This window comes from Geotrypetes seraphini, chromosome 5 (genome assembly GCF_902459505.1).
Source record: "Geotrypetes seraphini chromosome 5, aGeoSer1.1, whole genome shotgun sequence".
In the NCBI taxonomy this organism is placed as follows: Eukaryota; Metazoa; Chordata; class Amphibia; order Gymnophiona; family Dermophiidae; genus Geotrypetes; species Geotrypetes seraphini.
Window position 1 is genome coordinate 162375343 of NC_047088.1, and position 23402 is coordinate 162398744.

Below are 23402 nucleotides of genomic sequence, written 5' to 3' on the forward strand. Positions count from 1 at the left end.
TCCTATAAGTTTAATTACTCAGATGAAATACAGAATCTTCAACACTTGCCCCTTAATACAATGCTGGGCATTGCTTCAATATTACTGAAGAGGAAGGAGGGAAGTGGCCCCCTACTGCAACTACATATTTTTATAGCGCTACCAGATGCACATAGTGCTGTACATTAAACACACAAGAGACGGTCCCCGATCAAAGGAGCTTACAGTCTAATTATGAAAGACACACTGGACAAAAAAGCAATGTTACTTACCGTAACAGTTGTTATCCAGGGACAGCAGGCAGCTATTCTCACTAGTGGGTGATGTCATCCGACAGAGCCCCGATACGGACATCTTGCAAGCATGTCTTGCTTGAAGAAACTCAGAAGTTTCGAGATGCCCGCACCGCGCATGCGCCAGTGCCTTCCCGCCCGATGTACCGGGCGCGTCTCCTCAGTTCAGGTAGCTAGCCTGAGAAGCCAACCCAGGGGAGGTGGGTGGGACGTGAGAATAGCTGCCTGCTGTCCCTGGATAACAACTGTTACGGTAAGTAACATTGCTTTATCCCAGGACAAGCAGGCAGGTATTCTCACTAGTGGGTGACCTCCAAGCTAACCCCAATGGGATGGTGGGAGAGTTGGCAACTTAAGAGAACAAATTTTGTAACACTGTTTGGCCAAACTGTCCATCCCGTCTGGAGAAAGTATCCAGACAATAATGAGAGGTGAATGTATGAACCGAGGACCAAGTGGCAGCCTTACAAATCTCCTCAATCGGTGTCGATCTGAGGAAGGCTACAGAGGCTGCCATTGCTCTGACCTTATGGGCTGTGACCTTACAGGGAAGGGATAATCCAGCCTGGGCATAGCAGGAAGAGATACAAGCCGCCATCCAGTTGGAGATGGTGCGCTTCGATACCGGTCGTCCCAACTTGTTTGGATCAAAGGAGACGAAAAGTTGAGGAGCAGTTCTGTGTGGCTTTGTGCGATCCAAGTAGAAAGCTAGAGCACGTTTACAGTCCAGAGTGTGCAAAGCAGATTCCCCAGGATGAGAATGAGGCTTTGGAAAGAACACCGGAAGCACGATGGATTGGTTGATGTGAAATTCAGAGACCACTTTAGGTAAGAATTTTGGATGAGTACGGAGAACCACCTTGTCATGATGGAATACAGTGAACGGTGGATCCGCCACTAGGGCCTGAAGCTCACTGACTCGACGAGCTGACGTGAGGGCCACTAGAAAAACCACCTTCCAGGTGAGATACTTGAGTGGAGCCGTGTTGAGAGGTTCAAACGGAGGCTTCATAAGATGAGAGAGGACAACATTGAGATCCCAAACCACAGGAGGAGGTTTGAGAGGAGGGTTGACATGAAAAAGTCCTTTCATAAATTTGGAAACCACAGGATGAGCAGACAAAGGTTTCCCTTGTAGAGGCTGATGGAAAGCCGCAATAGCACTCAGGTGGACTCGTATAGAGGTAGACTTGAGGCCAGACTGGGACAGGTGTAGAAGATAATCCAATACAGAAGATAGGGAAGCTCGCTGAGGTTCCGTGGCATTGGAAATACACCAGGAAGAGAATCTAGTCCATTTTTGGGAATAGCATTGTCGAGTAGCAGGCTTCCTGGAAGCCTCCAAGACCTCCCTCACTGCTTGAGAGAACTGGTGAGGAGTTATGTTGAAAGGAACCAAGCTGTCAGGTGGAGGGACTGCAGATTGGGATGAAGTAGTGAACCTTGATGTTGAGTGAGTAGTGAAGGAAACACTGGAAGAAGTACTGGCTCCCTGCTGCTGAGTTGAAGTAGAAGGGAGAACCAAGGTTGTCTGGGCCACCGAGGAGCAATCAGAATCATGGTGGCATGGTCTAATCTCAATTTGACTAGAGTCTTTTGAATGAGAGGAAAAGGAGGAAACGCATATAGGAAACGTTTGCTCCAATCCAGCAGAAAAGCATCTGCCTCCAGGCGATGAGGAGTGTAGATCCTGGAGCAAAATTGAGGCAGCTTGAAGTTGTGGGGGGCTGCAAAGAGGTCGATCTGAGGTGTCCCCCACTGAGCAAAAATCTGATGAAGGGGGTCGGAGTGGAGCGTCCATTCGTGAGGCTGAAGTAGACGACTCAATTTGTCCGCCAAGACGTTGTCCTTCCCCTGAGGAAGGTGTTGTGGCGAACCGCCCAATCCCAGACTCGAAGAGCTTCCTGACAAAGAGGGGCCGAGCCCGTGCCCCCTTGTTTGTTGACATAATACATGGCGACCTGATTGTCTGTGCGAATAAGGACCACCATGTCGTGAAGCAGATGTTGAAAAGCTTGGAGGGCATTGAAGATGGCCCTGAGCTCCAGAAGATTGATTTGATGGAGTCGTTCCGCACTGGTCCAGAACCCCTGAGTGCGAAGACCATCCAGATGGGCCCCCCATGCATAGTTCGATGAATCGGTCGTTAGAACTTTCTGATGGGGAGGAGAATGAAACAGCAAACCTCTGGATAGATTCGAAGAGGTCATCCACCAGAGAAGAGACTGCCGTAGAGCAGGAGTGACCACAATGTGACGAGATAACGGGTCGGACACCTGAGTCCACTGAGATGCCAGAGTCCATTGAGGGATCCTGAGATGTAGTCTGGCAAAAGGCGTCACATGAACTGTAGATGCCATGTGGCCTAAAAGGACCATCATGTGCCTCGCTGAGATGGATTGGCGAGAAGACACTGACTGGCAGAGTAGAAGGAGAGCATGTAAGCGTGGAGGAGGAAGGAATGCTCGAAGTTGAATGGTATCCAGGACAGCCCCTATGAAGGGGAGAGACTGGGTGGGCTGAAGATGAGACTTTGGAAAGTTGATCTCGAAGCCCAAGCTCTGCAGAAAACAAATGGTGGTCAAGGTCGCCGAAATGACCTTGGGAGCGGACGGGGCCTTGATGAGCCAGTCGTCGAGGTAAGGGAACACCTGGAGACCCATGTTCCGGAGTGCAGCGGCCACCACTACCAGACACTTCGTGAAGACTCTGGGCGACGAAGATAGGCCGAAGGGAAGCACTCGATACTGCAGATGCAGATGTCCCACCCGGAATCTGAGGAACTTGCGGGAGGCCGGATGAATCGGGATGTGAGTGTAGGCCTCCTTGAGATCCAGAGAGCATAACCAATCGTTCTGCTCGATGAGGGGATAAAGAGAGGCAAGGGTCAGCATGCGGAACCGTTCCCTGACCAAAAACTTGTTGAGGACCCGAAGGTCCAAAATGGGACGCAGATCGCCCGTCTTCTTCGGGACCAGGAAGTACCGGGAGTAAAACCCCTGGTTTTGTTGATCCACCGGTACCGGCTCGACGGCCCGAAGCCGGAGCAAAGCCTGAGCTTCCTGGAGAAGAAGAGCGGTCTGTGTGGAGTTGGAAGGATACTCTCTTGGAGGATGGTCCGGGGGGACCCGTTGGAAATGAAGAGAGTATCCCTCTCTTACGATGGAGAGGACCCAGAGGTCCGTGGTGATCGCCTCCCATCGATGACAAAAATGATGGAGGCGACCCCCTATGGGAAAATATGGGGTAGACAGAACGAGATCGGTTATGCTCCCTGGAGGAGAGTCAAAAAGGCTGAGTAGCCTTGGGAGCAGCCGGCATCTGAGGCTTTTGCTGAGTCTTCTGAGGCGGCTGTCGCTTTGCAGGCTGTCTCGCAGGAGGGGCCTGCCTCGGTTGATAACGCCTTTGGTAGATTATAGGCGGTCGAGAAGGACGAGACTGTTGTGGTTTAGGCTTAGGCCTCATGATAGACTGGAAAGATTTTTCGTGGTCTGACAGTTTTTTAGTAACAGTCTCGACAGACTCATCGAACAGATCCGCTCCCGCACAAGGCACATTTGCAAGTCTGTCTTGGAGATTCGGATCCATATCAATGGTGCGAAGCCAAGCCAGTCGACGCATGGCGACCGAGCAGGCCGCAGCACGAGCCGAGAGCTCGAAAGCATCATAGGAGGATTGCATCAATTGGAGGCGCAACTGGGACAGGGTCGCCACCACCTCCTCAAACTCAAACCGAGCCTCAGCATCGATGAAAGGTGTGAACTTGCGGAGGACCGGCAAGAAAAAATCCAAATAGGACGAGAAGAAAAAATTGTAATTGAGCACTCGAGTCGCCATCATTGAATTCTGATAGATACGTCTACCAAACTTATCCATCGTTCTCCCCTCCCTGCCAGGAGGCACGGAAGCGTAGACTTGGGAGGGGTGCGAACGTTTAAGGGAAGACTCGACTAGGAGGGACTGATGAGAGAGTTGAGCTCCCTCAAACCCCTTGTGGTGCACGATGCGGTATCGAGCATCCAACTTGCTAGGCACCGCAGGTATGGAATACGGTGTCTCCAAACACCGCATGAGAGTCTGGTCAAGTAACTTATGCAGGGGAAGCCGAAGTGTCTCCGCCGGAGGATGAGGTAAATGCATGGTGTCCAGATACTCCTTAGAGTACTTCGACCCAGTATCTAAGGTCACATCTAAGTCATCCGCCATCTGTCTGAGAAAGGATGAAAAGGAAAGTTGGTCCGCCAAGGCCGGCCGGCGAGACGGACTAGAAGACGTGGAAGCCTCCGGTTCCAGGGAGAGCTGAGAGCGGCATGGAGAGTATGAGGTAGATGGTTCTTCATACTCCGGTCCCTCTGGCTGGGATAAATCTGAGGATGAGTATCCCATACGCTGCATTTTCTTCTGTGGAGACACCTCCGAATGACGCGAGGAGTGTCTAGAAGAATGTCGAGATCGATGCCCCTCCCGATGCCGGGATGGGGAACGTGATCTTCGATGCATCGATCGATCCCTTGAAGCCTCGAAGGAATGGATTGGACTCGATGCAGTGGAGCGCATGGGAGGCAACGATGCCGATTCACGCAGTGCCACCCAAGTCTGGTATGGAGTGCGAAAGAACTCCTCCTGCGATGCAGTATGCCCAGGACTCCGATTATCAGGGGCCGATGTAGTACCCTGGTGACGTGGAGGTGTAATGGGCTCTAAAGGCGGCATGTCAGAAAGGGAAGCCCGCCTAGTGGGTTCCGCCGCCCTCCGCCGCTCCCCCTCGTCGAGCAGGGAAATCGAACGACGAGGAGGAGGAGGAGGGGGCGGACCGCTCTCCGGGACCGGGACCGTAGTATCGCCCTGAATATTAGCGATAAGCCTCGGTCCCATCGTCCGCATGAGCTCAACAAATTGAGCTTCGAGCAGGGATTTAAGCGATGCCGATATGGAGGGATCCGCACCGAAAGGGGGTCCTCCTGCACGGTCATCGCGTTCCTTCGTGGTCGAGTGCTTCTGCTTGGTAGCTTTGGGCACTTTAATGACCACGGGAGGAACAGTGGAAGGCGGTACCTGAACCGAGGAGACGGGAGCAGGAACCGATGCTGAACTCGATGCAGAAGCCGGTGTGAACGATGCTGGCTTCACGATGCTCGATGCATGAGTCGCAGATGCAGGCTTCGAACAGACCGGTGAAACATCTGTCGAAGTCGAAGTCAAAGCAGATGGCTCCTTAGAAGACTCCATCTTAAACATGGACTCCCAAAGTAAGCAGCGCCGTTTAAAAGAGCGCGCTGTGAGCGTGGAACAAGGCCGGCACGATTTCGGAACGTGTTCTGGACCAAGACACTGAAGACAGCGCCGGTGTGGGTCCGTCAACGAAATCGCACGCTGGCACTTGCTGCACTTTTTAAAACCGGTGATAGGCCGGGACATAGGCCGGAAAAGTGACGTTGCTAGGTCGAAGGAGCTAGGTCGCAGCCACGAGGCCGGCCCGGCCGAACCGCCGGACGAAATAATTGTAACTTTTTTTAACTTTTTTTTTTTTTTTTTTAAATAGAAATAAAAGTTCAAAGAAAGTAAGTAAAACAATAAAACGCGGGGAAAGAAGGCAAAATACTGAAATTTCAGTCAGCGCAGAATTGAAGAGAACTTCTCAGCTCCGCGGAAAGAAAAGAACTGAGGAGACGCGCCCGGTACATCGGGCGGGAAGGCACTGGCGCATGCGCGGTGCGGGCATCTCGAAACTTCTGAGTTTCTTCAAGCAAGACATGCTTGCAAGATGTCCGTATCGGGGCTCTGTCGGATGACATCACCCACTAGTGAGAATACCTGCCTGCTTGTCCTGGGATAAATGATGATATGCTACTCATGTAGAGAAATACAAAGGGAGAAGAGGTAGCGAGGGTAGGGGGATACAGAGGGTATGACAAACAAATGTGGTGCTTTACAAATTGGAAGGGTTAAGACACAGTTTCAAAAAAAGTGGGCCTTCAGTCTGGAACTGAATATCACCAGAGACAAAGCACAATGTACAGAATCAAGCAGGTTGTTCCAGGAATATGGCGCAACAAGGTAGAAGGGATGGAGTCAGGAGTTGGTAATAGAGGAGAAGGGTACAGACATGAGACTTACCCGATGAACAAAGTTCCCAAGTCAGAGTATAGGGAGAGATAAGAGAGGAGAGATATTGAAGACCCACAGAGTGAATACACTTGTAGGTTAGTAAGAGGAGTCTGAACCTCATGCAGAAGAGAACAGGGAGACAATGAAGCAAACTGAGGAGAGCAATAACGTGAGCATAAATACCCTGGCAGAATACAAGGTGTAAAAAATTCTGAACAGATTGAAAGGGAGCGAGATGGCTTAGCGGAAGACCTGCAAGATGTACATTGCAGTAATCTAGGAGAGAGGTGACAATAGCATGGATGAGGGCAACGTGATCAGAAAGGAAAGTCTGAATTTTAGGGATATTATATAGAAAGAAGTGACAAGTTTTGGCGGTCTGTTGGATATGCAAAAAGAAGGAGAGAGATGAGTTAAAGATCCTCTACCTACCTTACTGCCATTCAGAATCCAGTCTTGTCCATCTTTTTTGGCATTTGTACGTATTCCTTGCAAATCACTAGGATCATAAGAATAACAAAAACAAACTATCAGCTCACATGACACATCCTCGAATTGCACTACTGCTGGTGTTCACTGCCAATTGGTTGGCATGTTGTACTAAACTATTTACGTGTGAAGACAAATTATTTATTTCATAAGCTATGTCCTTCTTCATCACTGTAGGATTTTACAATCTAAGAATCCTGACAGATACACACATTTTATATCCGCTATAATAAAACCCTTAGCGCCCATGCGCACTTCAAACTCCGTGCATCCGTGATCCATGCCCCGCTCAGCTGATTTCCTGCCTTGAACTCCGATGCCGGCTGACTTTCTGCCTTTTGACTACGCTGCCAGGACGCCTCTTCTTCTCACCCCTGGACCAGCAACAGCCGCGGTTTCATCCAGCAGCCGCGGGGCATTTGCTAGGCTGGCCCACTTCGATAATGCGAGGCAGGCCGGCCTAGCAAAAGCCCCAAGGCTGCCCGGGCTAGTGGATGCTGGACAGGGGGAGCAGGGAAGGGAGAAGGGGTACTATTGGACAGGGGGGAGGTAAAAGGATGGGAGAAGGGCTACTACTGGACAGGGGGGAGGTAAAAGGATGGGAGAAGGGCTACTGCTGGACAGGGGGAGCAGGGAAGTGGTGCTGCTGGACAGGGGGAGAGAGAGAGACAGACAGACAGACAGGGGGGAGAGAGAGAGAGAGACAGACATACAGACAGGGGGGGAGAGAGAGAGACAGACATACAGACAGGGGGGGAGAGAGAGAGACAGACATACAGACAGGGGGGGAGAGAGAGAGACAGACAAACAGACAGGGGGAGAGACAGACAGACAGGGGGAGAGACAGACAGACAGGGGGAGAGACAGAGACAGACAGACAGGGGGGAGAAAGAGAGAGAGAGAGAGACAGAGACAGACAGACGGGGGGGAGAAAGAGAGCGAGACAGACAGACAGACAGGGGGGAGAAAGAGAGACAGACAGACAGACAGACAGGGGGGAGAAAGAGAGAGAGACAGACAGGGGGGAGAAAGAGAGAGACAGACAGACAGGTGGAGAGAGACAGACAGACAGACAAGGGGGAGAAAGAGAGAAAGACAGACAGAAATAAAGAAAAAATGCCTAAGTCTACACATCTATTCTAGAACCCGTTAATTCATTAAAAGCTTGAGTTGTTTTTCTCAGTCTTTGATTAGTATTATGCCCTGGCAATATGAGCCCTTTTGTAGAAGTAGCATCAAGGAATGAATGCTGCATTTCCAACTGGTAGGATGTTATCCCTTCAATTTTAAGTAATTGATAGGGCCTCTTCTATCAAACTGCACTAGCTGTTTTTAGTGCAGAGAGCTGCGCTGAATGGCCCGCAGTGCTCCCGACGTTCATAGGAACTCTATGAGCATCGAGAGCAGCACGAGTCATTCAGCGCAGCTCACTGCGCTACAAACTGCTAGTGCAGTTTGACAGAAGAGACCCTAAGTGTTTTATTTTTTCCAATTTATTTGGTATGGATACTAAAATCCCACATATATGTATAAGTGTGTGTGTGTGTACACACACACACACACACACACACACACATATTTATACATATACAATACACGCACAAATATATTAATCAGCCTATTCCTGAGATTAAGTAATGTGATTGAAAGAGCCTTTTAAGTCTACCTGGAATAATTTTAAAATGAAATATGAAACATCTAATCAGAAGGAGATATTTTTTAGTGCTGGTAAGAATATAAGAATAAAATGAAGAACTAAACTCTTTTGCTGAACTTTGCTCACCTTCCAGCTCCAGGCTCTGTCATGGCTATAGCTCCAATGCATTGTCCAGCTGCCATTTTTGGGATATAGCGCTCAATTTGGCTTTTGCTGCCATATTTTGCGATGTAAGGCATGACAATGTCTGAATGGAGACTAAATCCTGGTCCTGAGCAGTTTACATACATCCTTAAAAAAGAAAAGCAAATGAACAAGTGGGATAAGCATGTGAAGCATGGCCAATTAAATTTTTCCAACATCTGTGTGTTTATGTCTATATGTGTGTCTGACCAGCAGAGAAAAACAAAGCAAAAAAAGGAGACAAGCAAGATGTCAAAATCCAACCAGTTATTTTATTATTGTGCAGAGTCTAAAAACAAAAGGTTCCCAACTAGGATCCCAGTTTCAGTATCTGTGGATGCCTTCCTCAGGGGGCTAACGATACTAAACAAAATGAAAGAAAGTATGAGAATAAGAGAAGTAAAATCAAACGTAAACAAAAACATTAAATTAACTAAACACATCATAAGCATTTCAGAACATCTGAAAAAATGTAAACAAATAAACACACTTTAAGCATATCAAAAACATTTAAAGAAATATAAAAATGATTAAATACATCATGAACATTTCAAAACATCTAAAAATGTATAATAAAACAATATAAATGGATAAATATATCTTATAAATGTATCAAACCATATGATAAAATTAAAAAAAAAAAAAATCTATGAACAACATAAATTTGAGAAAAGTGTCTTTCGGAGACGGAACCTAATAATTGTAAGAGAGGAACAAACTGCACCATAAAGATCAGCAACATATAAATGCCATGTAGATAAAACATAAAAAATAAATGAATACAATTAATAAAAGAATACAATTAATAAATAATCCCTAAATAAGCATTTCTAGCCATCTAAACAAATATAAACAAGCACCTTAAGGCCATCTTCTATCAAACTGCGATAGCAGTTTTTAGCGCAGGGAGCCACGCTGAATGGCCTGCACTGCTCCCGACGCTCATTGAGTTCCTATGAGTGTCAGGAGCAGCACAGGCCATTCAGCGTGGCTCCCCGCGCTAAAAACTGCTATCACAGTTTGATAGATGAGGGCCTAAGTATTTCAAGTCATTTTAAAACATAATTAAAAGCAATATAAATGAACAGGTTCTTCATAAATGTACCAAACCATATGATGAAGAATATTGAAGACAACAAAAAATTAATAAATAAGCAACAAACTATACAACATAAAAAATAGATACATATGACAGACCAATAAGCTAAAACCATAGAGATAAATGAATACAATGAGTATTAGGGCATTAACAAAGCATATAATGCAAATGAAACATGAAAGATACAGAATCCATAGTAAAGAAAGCGAGGTAAACAAAATACGCTACCATCTTTAGAAATAAATGGATAAGTAGTATTAGACAGGAAGTGTAAAACAATGCTGACGTATATAAAGGAGGGTATAAAGGTAAACCAATAATAAATTAATCGACCCATATGGAATGGAATAGGATTAAACGTGCATGCTAATCCAAAGCAAGGATAAGATAAAAAATCATTGTGCAGACTCAAATGGGAAAAGGCGCGAACATTAGTGCATTATATGGTTAAAACAGTAAGCCATGGTAATTGCGTAGAAATGGTTGGAACTCAGGCAGGCTAAATAAAAACACAGTAAGGCAAAAAATATGTGCATACCGTAAGTTGCAGACTCAGACAAAAAGTCAATAAATACAGGGGAGGCAAGAAAAAGGGGAGTCATATAAGGGCATTAAAAACAGCGAAAAAGAACAAAAGGAACTAAATACTGGACAGAAGAACTGAAACTAACCTTGTCGGCATCTTCAACAAGAATTGTGCCCAAAAAAGTAGTAGCGTGCATGCGTGTTGTGCTTAAATTTATTGCCGGTCAGAGCAGAGAATTTAAAAAGATAGTACCTCGCTTAAGTTCATGTTTTATGCACCTAAATTTGAGTTTAGTGATATTCTGAGTAAGAATCTACTCAGCCCTAGTAAAGTTTCAAAAAGGCTATTTTATGAGCATAATTCATTTGAATATGGATCACAAGTTCTTTTCAGGCAAGCTATTGGTTTATCTAGTTTATGAAATTTATATTTTGTCTAGAATCTAAGAAACTTTTTTTTTTCTTGCTATAGCCAAACTATACCAGACATTTGGTTATTTTATCACATATGTTTTATTATTATGTTTATTTTTGTATTGTTGTGATTTGCATAATGTGTTTGTGACTAAGCTAGTCAAGTTCCATATTCTAAGAAGGCTTATGCTCAAACAGGCATTTAAAACTTACTGTTCCTCCCAGACCACCGCTGCAGAAAGAAGGTCCCCACCAATGCCACCATGTTCTTCACGAGTATTCACTCCTAGCAGTCCTTGCTGTCCAGCTTTCTCCCAGATTTCTCGGCTCACTTGCCCATCCTTCTCCCATCTGCAAGCATAAAAAGCAGAGTAAGCAGGGCACAGCAGCATAATTATATACATTGCCCGATATTTTCATAGTTTTGTTCACTTAGCCCAGGAATCAGCAAGACAAGCATTTTCTAAGGGATCAGTAACAAATTTGTTTCACACCAAGTTGCATTAAGTAGCCAAATATACATACAGTGGAACCTTGGTTTACGAGCATAATTTGTTCCAGAAGCATGCTCGTAAACCAAATTGCTCGTATATCAAAGCGAGTTTCCCCATAAGAAGTAAGGGAAACTCGCTTTGATTGGTTCCACCTCCTCCTCTCCCCCCCCCCGAGGCTACCGGTGCTACTCCATCACCGCCCCCCCCACCCACAAACGCCCCCCCCCCGGCGAGAACCGCATCGTACCCCTGTGCTGGAAGCGGCATCCATCCACCCGCCCGCCCACCCAAACAAGTTCCTTCACCCATCTGCTGCGTGCCAGTGCCATTTAAGGAAAGATCTCACCTCTTTCCTGAGCTGGGCCTTGAGCATGCGCATATATATTGTACAGGCCAGCAAAGTCCAAATGCTTGACCCGGGGGTTTGGGTTCATAGACAACCCCGCTAAAGACAAAGGCGCGCGCCGACAACTGAGCGCAAGACGGAGGCGCGCGCCAAAGAAAATTACAGTTTTTAGGGGCTCCGACGGGGGGTTTTGTTGGAGAGCCCCCCCAATTTACTTAATAGAGATCGCGCCGGCGTTGTGGGGGGTTTGGGGGGTTGTAACCCTCCACATTTTACTGTAAACTTAACAACCCCCCACAACGCCCCCACAACGTGGCGCGACCTCTATTAAGTAAAGTGGGGGGGTTCCCCCCCACACCCCTCCCGTCGGAGCCGTAAAAACTGTAATTTTCTGCGGCGCGTGCCTCCGCGCTCCGCTCAATTGTCTGCGCGCGCCTTTGTCCCAGCGCGCTTTTGACCTGACACCGGGGGTTTGGGGGGAGGTTTTTTAGCATTAAATCTTAGCTGCCAAATTCTGCAGTATTCTTCAAGCTTCACTAAGTCCTTCCTCATGTTATCCACACCATTAGGAATGCTTACTCTATTGTAGATTTTGGTATCATCCACAGAGAAGCAAATCAACCAAACAGTCCCTCCACAATATTGCTTATAAAAATGTTTAAAAAAAGAACAAGAACAATAACTGATCCTTATGGCACACCATTTGAAAGATGTGCCATAAGCAAGCTCTGTGTACCACTGCCCTTTGTCTCTTTCCACTCAACCAGTTCCTAACTTAGTCAGTCACTTTAGGGCTCATACCCAAGATATTCAAGTTCATTTATAAATCATCTATGTGGAATTGTGTCAAAGGGTTTGCTAACATCTAAAGTACACCATGTTGCCTCAGGTCATGCGATCCACTGGATTCCAGAAACCTCATTATTCTCTTTTTTAGAAGTAGTTTCCATTAATTTAACTTACCACAGAAGACAGACTAAATCTAACTGTTGTTCCCAACTTCCTCCTTACTTCTGCGGTGGGCAATCACATCCACCCTTTTTAAGTCCTCCAGGACCATTGACTCTAGAGAAGCACTGAAAAAAGGTCAGACAGTGGAACCACCAGAACCTCTTTAAGTTCCTTCAGAACTCATCCAGCTCCATTTCTTTGTCCACCTTTTAATTTAGTTAGCTCCTCATGAACACAGTCCTCTGAAAATTGTTCAATGGCTACCACACTTCCATTTCTATTTGTATTATCTTCTGTGGTCTTTTCATCAGTGAACAGAAATATATGTTAAGCAATCAACTTCTACACATTTCTCCCCTTTACTCTTCAGTCTCTCACAATGCCACTTTTGTACTTCCTCCTACCACTAGCATTTTTTTCTTCCATTAGCATCTTTGCTTTTATGATTGTCTTTTTCTTTCTGTGAGCTCTCGTAGTATATGAAGTCTAATCTCTTTCTGCTTACCTTTTCATGCTTTTGAGAATCAAAGTATCCTTTTTCACTTACTTTTACTTTTCATAAAAAGGTTTCTTGCTCTTACAATAGCTCCTTTAAGTTGTGTTAACAGTTTTTCTGCTTCTCCCAGGTGTTCCCAACCAGCCAGCAACCCCTTAAGGTAGGGGTGTCAAATTCAGGCCCACGGGCCAAATCTGGCCCGCAGTGTAATTATATTTGGCCCGCGAGAAAATACCAATTGTCTACTAGAGCTGGCCCGCCGGGTATGTCAATCTTCAGCTATACTATCTTCACGATGTGTGTCAGTTGTTTTTAGACCTTTCACATTTATTTATTTTTAATCAGGTTTTAATTCATCTTGTGACCATCGATTTCTTTATTATCTAACCTTTTTATTCAGATATTTGGGCGGATTTTTTGTGCCACTTTTTGCTTATGATTACGGTTGTGACTATGGCACTTGGCATGTGACCCCCTTTTTAAATTGCTGATCTTTGAGCCGGTTTTACTTTTGGTTTGCTCAGCTCAGAGCGCTACAGATTGACTCTACTAGGTAAGAGCCACCATGGCTATTTCAATCTTCCTTTTTATTTTTAACGTGCACAGTTAATTTTAAGTTATCTTAAGTTACCATAAAATATTAACTGATGGCTTTTATGTTTTCTATACTCTATTGCCACACTGAGACGTTTTGTTAGTGCAGGACAGCTATACTTTTTTCACACTCTGCAGCAGACTTTTTATTTATGCATTTTTTAACTTTTCCGCACGCAAGGTTTTATTATTTTTCACTATTTATATTATATTTTTTGTTGGGTTTTAGTTTATTACGTGAACGTAATGTTTCTTTGGTCACTTTTATGTTTACACTCTTTTAGTCTTGTACTTTTGTACTCTTGTACTTTTAATCTGTACTTTTGGCTTCCTCAATTGTAGACATTTTTTTCAATAAATATCAAGGTTGGCCCACAACTTTGTCCAAATGTATTTGAGTTTGACACCCCTGCCTTACCAGCAAATCAAAACCATTTGTCTTTTTGGTATAAACTTGGAAAGGAGTTCCAGGGAGACAAACACTTGCAGCATCTGGTGGATGATTGGGCATTAGACCTGGCCCTTCCTGTCACAGTTACTGATCTATGTAGCCAATTTCAAGGACTTTACACTCATGCTAAAACTACCACTATGCAGGAAACCCAGTTTAAAATTAAACTAAACTAAAACTTAGTTTTATAGACCGGGTCTTCAACCAGAAGGAACTTGACCCAGTTAATAATAAAGTAAACATAATACATAAACATAAGAAGAATGTAACTAAAATAACAATTTCCAAAATGTTTAGAAAACAAAAAAGTTTTCAGAGCTTTCTGGAATATGACGAAGGGGACTAAACTTCTCAGTGTAAGTGGTAACTCATTCCAGAACTCAGTTAGCTTGAAGACAAAAGAATGACTGAATCTCTTGAAAGATCTGTTTTTACCTCTAAGGGAAGGAAATGTAAGTTTTAATATTTAGTGCTTCTAACAAGGTGAGATCTGTGCACCTTCCAGTCTAAAGGGATCATAGTGACAAAGATGCCAAATAGGATCTTAAATGCAATACAAACGCACTTAAATTGGATTCTAAGTTACACTGGAAGCCAATGTAATTTCTTAAGCAATGGGGTTATGTGGTCGAATATACTCTTACCGAAAATAAGCTTATCAGCGATATTCTGTATCAACTGAAGCCTCTGCAAACTTACCTTTGAAAGACCCAGATACATTGAGTTACAGTAATCCAACCTTAACGAGATAATTGACTGAACCAATACCAAGAAGTGTTAATTTTATCTGACTAGAGAGAGATTGTGACCCTCGGACGCCTGCTTATGGTGCAAGACCAATAATGTACTCTGATCCTTCTCTGGAATGAGATTTTCAAGACACTGGAGGCTGTGCTAAGGCTTAAACTGGAATGTGATTACTATGTCCTTTTGTTGGGAGATCAACAGGTTTTTGTGGACCAGGGTCTCCCATTTGAAGCCCGAAGATTTTTATATATCAATATTATCCTTCTTAAGCAATCTATACAGCCCTCTTGGATCTACCCTCAGGCTCCTACCTATTAGGATTAGGAGATGCATGCTACTGTTACTGCAACTTTTGAACTATGGGTGTATAGGGATTGAAACAGATCAGAATGGGTTAATTATAAAACATTCTGGAAGAGGTTACTTACCCTCTTAAAAAATGCTTCAATGTCGTCATAGCCAGTTGTATCAGACAGATCGGATATTACATATCTTGCCAAGTCTAGTTCAACCAATCCTGCATAGTCTTTTAGGTTTCCTATGCTTTCTGTTTTTTTCTTTTCCTTTTTGTGGTACAGGGAGAGAGAGTTTTTCTGACATCAGAACAATAGGCTTCTTTCTGTGTGCTGGTCTGTGGTCCTCCCTTCGCCTTGGTGCCACCCATGACATTCTTGGGGCTCTGTGGGGTGGAGGGGAAGGATATAGAGTGGGATATTGTGACCAGCCAGATATTCTCCCGGCTCAGGTCCCAGTTAGGATAGAGGAGAAAGGAGAAGAAAAGAAATCCTGGAGAGGAATTGGGAAGGGACAGGTAGTTCCTGAACATAATAATAACACTGTCCACCGGGGGAGCCCAAGAGGCCCTTGGAACACTGCCAGGGCTGACAAAGCAGGGCGTTTCCCCAAGGTACTTAAACCTGTGTGTAAGAACAGAGAGGGAAGCCAGCTAGGGAGGAGGTTTAATCCTTTTCTCCCTAAAGAGTCCTCTCAGCCAAGCAGGAGCAATGGCCCCGTTCCAATGGAGGTGCTAGAGGAAGGTCAGGTTGAAGATCCTGTGTTCCCTGGAGAGCTACCTATGGAATTGGAGGAAGGTTGGTCAGAATTTGCTCCTCAAGTCCCTGAAGCAATGCAGGTGGACTTTGCCTCCATTTCTAAACAGTGAGTGTGATTTAGGATGCTGGACTGTTTAGAGAATGTTTTTTTTTCTTTTTGTGTTCTTGCTATTTTTCTTTTTACAAGCTTGGGAGTGATTAATGGGGAGAGGTTTTGCTGTTATCCTGGGTGGGAATTGTAAGAGTCAAACTAATGACTGTTTGTGTGCAAAACCTATCACTCCCTCGTTTCCTGGCAATATATGGAACTAGCCAGAGGCTTGTAGAGACTGTGGTGCTTCTGTGAGGTGAAGATAATTACCTAAGACTGTATTGTTGTTTTTTTGTGTTTTTTTTTTTGGTGATTTTGAAAATTGCCTGCTTTTGTAGCAGCCAGTGTTTGGGTTTGAGTTGGACTACAAACGCTGAACTCAGCTGAAGTGGCCTCAGTTCTGGAGGCAAGGCAAAGACTGGTTTGTATGCTGGCTTTGTACTATGTGAGTTGTTTCTCATTGTTGATGCAGCTGTTTGAACATTCTGACCAATGTAGCAGTCGTCTAGAGAAAACTACTTACCTGAATTCAGGAAGAATAAATATGTTTATGTTTTTTTGAAGAAATAGATGATAATGACTTTGTGTTGTTTTTGATTCCATCTTGGAATCCGGTCCTGCAGGGTGGCTCCAGTCCGGGCCACACGTCTGGGTGCTATTAGTGAGAGGTGCCATTGTGATGGATATACAGAACTGTTTTGCATTACAGTGGGCCACAATATATGCTATACTGAGAATGTAAAATTGTTTACTTCAGATTATTTTACTGGTGGATTTAGCTGGTCATGTTCGACTTATCCTCTGTTCTACAGATTCTTTGGTGTATCTAAATATGGATTTTTTTCTGCAGTTATACTTATGAATGTTACATCTTTGTCCTTTGATATGCGTAGTTGGTTTTCCAACTTCTATGTTTATTTTTGGTTTTGATTCCATGCTTTAGAGTTCAAAGATTTTGTTGTTAATTTTTTTTTACTTTAGATTATACTTTAATATTTCTACTTGTATCTTTTGCATTTAATAAACAGAGCATGGAAAAAAATAAAACCGAACAATTACCCAAAACGGAACTATAAACATCGACCGGAAAAGGAATCCAAAAATCCATGCATAATCCCAAAAATCCGAGACAGGGTGGGACTCTGGATTCATCTGCTGCATTTAAAGGAAAGAAAATTATCATCAGGTATGAAACATAATTTTTCCTTCTTTAGCATCAGCAGCAGATGAATCCAGAGACAAGTGGAATGTAGTAAAGCAGTCCTAAAACAGGGAGGGAAGAAACCAATGCCCCTGCAAAAACTGAAGCCCCAAAGAAACGTTATAACAAGCTGCCCCAGTCAGTCTACAACCTCTCAAGACAGCATACAACGAAGACCAATTAGTCACGCTAGCAAGTTCATTCAATAAAAACACGTAGTCTCCACTCAAGAAGTTGTCCCCTTAACTGGAAAACCAACTATGCATATCAAAGAAACATAGAAACATGATGGCAGATGAAGGCTAAATGGCCCATCTAGTCTGCCCATCCGCAGAAACCACTTTCTCTTTCTCTCTCTGAGAGAAATCATGTGCCTATCCCAAGCCCTTTTGAATTCAGACACAGTCTCTGTCTCCACCACCTCTTCTGGGAGACTGTTTCACGCATCTATCATCCTTTCTGTAAAAAATTATTTTCTTAGATTACTCCGGAGCCTATCACCTCTTAACTTCATCCTATACCTTCTCATTGCAGAGTTTCCTTTCAAATGAAAGAGGCTCAACTCATGCGCATTTACATTACATATCTCTATCATAACTCTCCTCTCCCGCATTTCCTCCAAAATATACAGATTGAGATCTTTAAGTCTGTACCCATACGCCTTATGATGAAGACCACATACCATTTTAGTAGCCTTTCTCTGGACTGAATCCATCCTTTTTATATCTTTTTGAAGGTGCGGCCTCCAGAATTGTACACAATATTTTAAATGAGGTCTCACCAAAGTCTTATACAGGGGTATCAATACCTCCTTCTTCCTACTGCCATACCTCTCTCTATGCAACCTAGCATCCTTCTAGCTTTCGCCATCACCTTTTCAACCTGTTTGGCCACCTTAAGATCATCACATACAATCACACCCAAGCCCCACTCTTCTGTCGTGCACATAAGTTCTTCACCCCCTAAATTATACCGTTCCCTTGGGTTTTTGCAGCCCAAATGCATGACCTTACATTTCTTAGCATTAAATTTTAGCTGCCAACTTTCAGACCATTCTTCAAGCTTCGCCAGGTCTTTCTTCATGTTATTCATACCATCCAGCGTGTTTACTCTATTGAAGATTTTGGTATCATACGCATAGAGGCAAATCTTACCCGACAACTCTTTACCAATATCATTTATAAAAATGTTAAAAAGAACAGGCTCAAGAACAGAACTTTAAGACACACAACTGGTAACATCCCTTTCCTCAGAGCGATTTCCATTGATCACTATCCTCTGTCACCTTCCACTCAACCAGTTCTTGACCCAGCCCATCACTTTGGGGCCCATCCCGAGGGCATTCAGTTTATTTATTAGACGTCTGTGTGGAACTGTCAAAGGCTTTGCTAAAATCTAGGCGATGGGACAATCACGCGCCAGAAACCAGCGCGCCGACAATCGAGCGCTGACAATTTGGCACAAGACAGTAGCATGCCGCGGGAAAACTTAATTTTAAAGAGCTCCGACAGGGGGTGTGGGGGGGAACACTTTACTGCATACTGTTCGCGCTGCCATTGGGTGTGTGTGGGGGGGGGATGCAACCTCCCACATTATAGAGAAAATTGAACTTTTACAGAAAAAAAAAAAAATAGGAAAAAGTTCCGTTTTCTCTACAATGGATAGTTCCAAACCCCCCCCCCCCTCCCAACAGCAGTGCGAACACTGCAGTAAAGTGGGGGGGGTTCTCCACTTACACCCCGCTTCGGAGCTCTTTAGAACTAAGTTTTCCCACGGCGTGCTGGTGTCTTGTGCTGAACTGTCTGCCCTCCATTGTCAGCGGGCGACTGACTATGAACCAAAATCTAAATACACCACATCTAGCGCACATCCTCTATCCAATTCTATGGTCACCCAGTCAAAGAAATTGATCAGATTTTCCTGACAAGACCTACCTCTAGTGATTCCATGTTGCCTCTGGTCTTGTAATCCATAGGATTCCAGAAACTTGACCATTCTCTGTTTTAAAAGTGTTTCTATTAATTTGCTTACCACAGAAGTCAGACTTTCTGGTCTGTAATTCCCTACTTCTTTCTTACTTCCACTTTTGTGGAGAGGCACCACATCCACCCCTCTCCAGTCCTCCAGTACCACTCCTGACTCTAGAGATTCGTTGAAAAATTCAGTCAGCGGAGCTACCAGAACTTCCCCAAGCTCCTTAAGCACGCTAGGATATACACCATCCGGCCCCATCACTTTGTCTACCTTTATTTTAACTAGCTCCTCAAGAATACAACCCTCTGAAAATCAATAAGGGTCTATTACTCCTCCATCCCTATTCACATTTGTTTTCTGCAGTCCCGTTCCCGGCGTGAACACAGAACAGAAATATTTGTTAAGGACAAAGATATAACATTCATAACTGAAGAAAAAAATCCAGATTTAGATACACCAAAGAATCTGTAGAGTCGAACATGTCCCCTTAACTGGTAGATTGTGCCCTAAATGTAAGCTAAGTAATAAAAAAGCATATCAGCTGAAACAATCTCCTAAAAAATCCATCGCGCAACTAAATTGATCAAAGCCTGGATAGGAGCCAACAAGCAGAAACCAGAACACATCTATCAGCCTTCTGGAGTATACTGGTTGACCAGGAGGCTGTACATTCAATAAGGCCAAGTTCAACTCAGTACTCTATCTCCACCTACTGGTAGAAGGACACAACCCACTTGTCTCTTGATTCCTCTGCTGCTGGCGCTAAGAAATTGCAGATAAGGTACAAGAATTTAAAATTTGGAAAGGACAGCACAAACATGATGTTTTGCACAAAGTTCTTACTGTGTATGATGTGGAGCCACTTCTTCCTGGAAGAACCTCCGCACACTCTGTCTGAATATGTCGTGGTCTGTAGAGAAGATCCGCCGTGTTCCTATGTCCATCAAAGTTCTTGCAGATGAAGTTTCCAAGCGGTTTGTTCTCTTAGCCTCATCTTGATGATTCTGAGAGTGCTGAAACCTGTGCATAATAAAATAATATTAGGCTATACCATAGGACATATCTGTTACTGACTAGAGCACCATGAAAATATTGTAAAGCCCACTAAGTTCTCTGTCTAAATCAATCTCTCTACTCATCAATTTCACACTACTCCAAAATCCATCTCCCAACTGGTTTCGAATATGAAGTCCAAGCACCTAAGGCAGGAATTGGCAACCTTGGTGCTTCAGGGTCAAAACCCAGTCACAGTTTCATGATTTCTTCAATGAATATGCATGAGATCTATTTGCATATAGTGGAATCAGTGCATGCAAATAGATCCTGTTCATATTCATTGGGAAAATCCTGAAAACCTGACTGGGGTACGGCCCTCAAGCGCCAAGGGTCTCTCTCTCCTCTCACACCTGATCAATTTTATCCACAAAACTGCTATCCTAAGTTTACAAAAGATCAGCCTAGTTCTCTGAGCATCAACAACCTCTGATCCCAGGCCTCAATAAGAAAGGGACCCACATACAATGGCAGCACCAGCTTTCTGGTGAGCAATTCCTCAAGAAAACCTCTTAATTCTTGGTCTACCACCAAAAAGCACAGTTACTTACCGTAACAGGTGTTATCCAGGGACAGCAGGCATATATTCTCACATGTGGGTGACGTCATCTACGGAGCCCCGATGCGGACAGCATTTCAAGCAAACTTGATTGAAGATTCAAGCTTGCTGTGCTGCACCATGCATGTGTGCCTCCTGCTCCACTAGAGGGCGCATCCCCTCCTTGTGGTCTCCAGTTCACATATCCAGCAAAGAAGCCAACCCCGGGGAGGTGGGCGGGTTGTGAGAATATATGCCTGCTGTCCCTGGATAACACCTGTTACGGTAAGTAACTGTGCTTTATCCCAGGACAAGCAGTCATGATATTCTCACATGTGGGTGACCTCCAAGCTAATGAAAAAGGGGCGGAGGGAAGTTGGCAATTTAAGAAAACAGATTACGTAAAACCGATTGGCCAAACCGGCCATCGTTCCTGGACAGTGTATCCAGGCAGTAGTGTGAGGTGAAAGTATGATCCGAAGACCACGTGGCAGCCTTGCAGATATCCTCAATAGGCGTGGACCTGAGGAAAGCTACCGAAGCTGCCATCGCTCGGACCTTATGTCCCGTAACTCGACCATGCAGCGCGAGATCAGCCTGAGCGTAGCAGAAGGAGATACAAGCCGCTACCCAGTTGGACAGGGTGCGCTTGGAAACTGGGCGCCCCAACCTGTTAGGGTCAAAGGACAAAAACAATTGGGGGACCATCCGATGAGATTGAGTGCGTTGAAGGTAAAAAGCCAACGCCCTCTTGCAGTCAAGAGTGTGGAGCGCCACCTCTCCAGGATGAGAGTGGGGCTTGGGAAAGAACACTGGTAGAACAATGGACTGGTTGAGATGAAAACCAGACACCACTTTAGGTAAAAACTTAGGGTGAGTGCGGAGAACCACCTTGTCATGATGGAATACAGTGAAAGGTGGGTCCGCCACCAAAGCCTGCAGCTCGCTAACTCTTCGAGCGGACGTGAGGGCGAGTAGGAATATCACTTTCCAAGTGAGAAATTTAAGATGACACTTGTCCATAGGCTCAAAGGGGGGTTTCATCAGTTGAGCCAGGACCACATTAAGATCCCAAACCACAGGAGGAGGTTTGAGGGGAGGGTGAACATTCACAAGACCCTTCATGAAACGAGAAACCAAGGGATGGAGTGAAAGAGCCTTCCCTTCCAGGGGTTGATGAAAGGCCGCAATCGCACTAAGGTGCACTCGAATGGAATTGGTCTTCAGGCCAGAGTGAGATAAATGAAGCAAATACTCCAGAACCAAAGATACAGGGACCGACACCGGGTCCTGGCGGTAAGAGGAGCACCAGGATGAGAATCTAGTCCACTTCTGAGAATAGCAGAGTCTAGTTGAGACTTTCCGGGAAGCCTCCAACACTTCCCTGACCGACTGAGATACAGGGAAGGAAGTCAAGGGGAAAGAAACCAAGCAGTCAGATGAAGAGACTGAAGATTGGGATGTAACAGTGAACCCCGACCCTGAGATAGCAGAGAGGGAAAGACAGGCAGAAGTAGAGGTTCCCTGACACTGAGTTGAAGTAGTAGGGAAAACCAAGGCTGGCGGGGCCATCGAGGAGCGATCAAGATCAGAGTGGCCCTCAGCGATCTTAGATGAACCAGCGTCCTCAGAATCAGAGGAAACGGCGGGAACGCATAGAGGAACTTCCCCTCCCAATCTAGGAGGAAGGCATCGGCCTCGAGACGGTCCGGGAAGTATATCCTTGAACAGAAGAGAGGTAGTTTTTGATTGTCGGGGGAGGCGAACAGATCTATCTGGGGAGTCCCCCACGTGTCAAACACCTGTCGCAGCACCTGAGCTTGTCCGCCAGGCAGTTTTGTTCTCCTTGGATGTAAATCGCTCGAAGGGAGATGTTTTGGGAGACCGCCCACTTCCAGAGCCGCAAGGCCTCTTGGCTGAGGAACCAAGATCCCGTCCCTCCTTGTTTGTTTACGTAGTACATCGCCACTTGGTTGTCTGTGCGAATGAGAACCACCCGGTCGTGAAGCAGGTGTTGAAAGGCCACCGCGGCGAGGTAAATGGCCCGAAGCTCCAGCACGTTGATGTGGCAGCGACGGTCCTCTGTGGACCACAGACCTTGAGTGCGGAGACCGTCTACATGAGCCCCCCAAGCGTACTCCAACGAGTCCGTGGTTAGGACCTTGTGGTGCGGAGGGGCGAGAAAGAGCAAACCCTTGGAAAGATTCGAAGAGTCGGCCCACCAACGGAGCGATCTTTGCAAGGAAGGAGTCACTGTCACGAGGCGGTTGATCGGGTCCCGATCCTGATGCCATTGTGATGCCAAAGTCCACTGTGGTAACCACAGATGAAGACGGGCAAGCGGGGTAACGTGGACTGTGGAGGCCATATGGCCGAGGAGCGTCATCATCTGTCGTGCCGAGACCGAGGTCGATCTCGAGACTTGTCGGCTCAGATTTACCAACGCCTCCCGATGCTGAGGAGGGAGGAAGGAACGAAGACGGACCGTGTCCAGCAAGGCCCCGATGAATTGTAAGGACTGAGAGGGGCATAGCTGGGATTTTGGAAAGTTTATCTCGAAACCTAGACACTGAAGAGAAGTAATAGTCTGTCGGGTCGCTGAGATAACCCCCTCCCTGGTCGGGGCTTTGATCAACCAATCGTCCAGGTAGGGGAACACTTGCAGAC

The 23402-nt window shown here is 45.3% G+C and overlaps 1 protein-coding gene across 5 annotated transcripts in view; it reads right to left on the reverse strand.

Moving 5' to 3' along the window:
• ACADL (acyl-CoA dehydrogenase long chain) overlaps positions 1–23402 on the reverse strand; it is a 104875-nt gene that overhangs the window by 72806 nt on the left and 8667 nt on the right. For all 5 annotated transcript variants that reach the window (XM_033944256.1, XM_033944257.1, XM_033944253.1 and 2 more), the window contains exons 2-5: positions 19988–20164; positions 10961–11098; positions 8653–8817; positions 6813–6879 (exon numbers count right to left, since the gene is read on the reverse strand). In XM_033944256.1, coding sequence (XP_033800147.1) covers positions 6813–6879; positions 8653–8817; positions 10961–11098; positions 19988–20088 — 471 coding nt within the window. In that variant the 5' untranslated portion in view covers positions 20089–20164. The remainder of the gene's footprint in view (positions 1–6812; positions 6880–8652; positions 8818–10960; positions 11099–19987; positions 20165–23402) is intronic.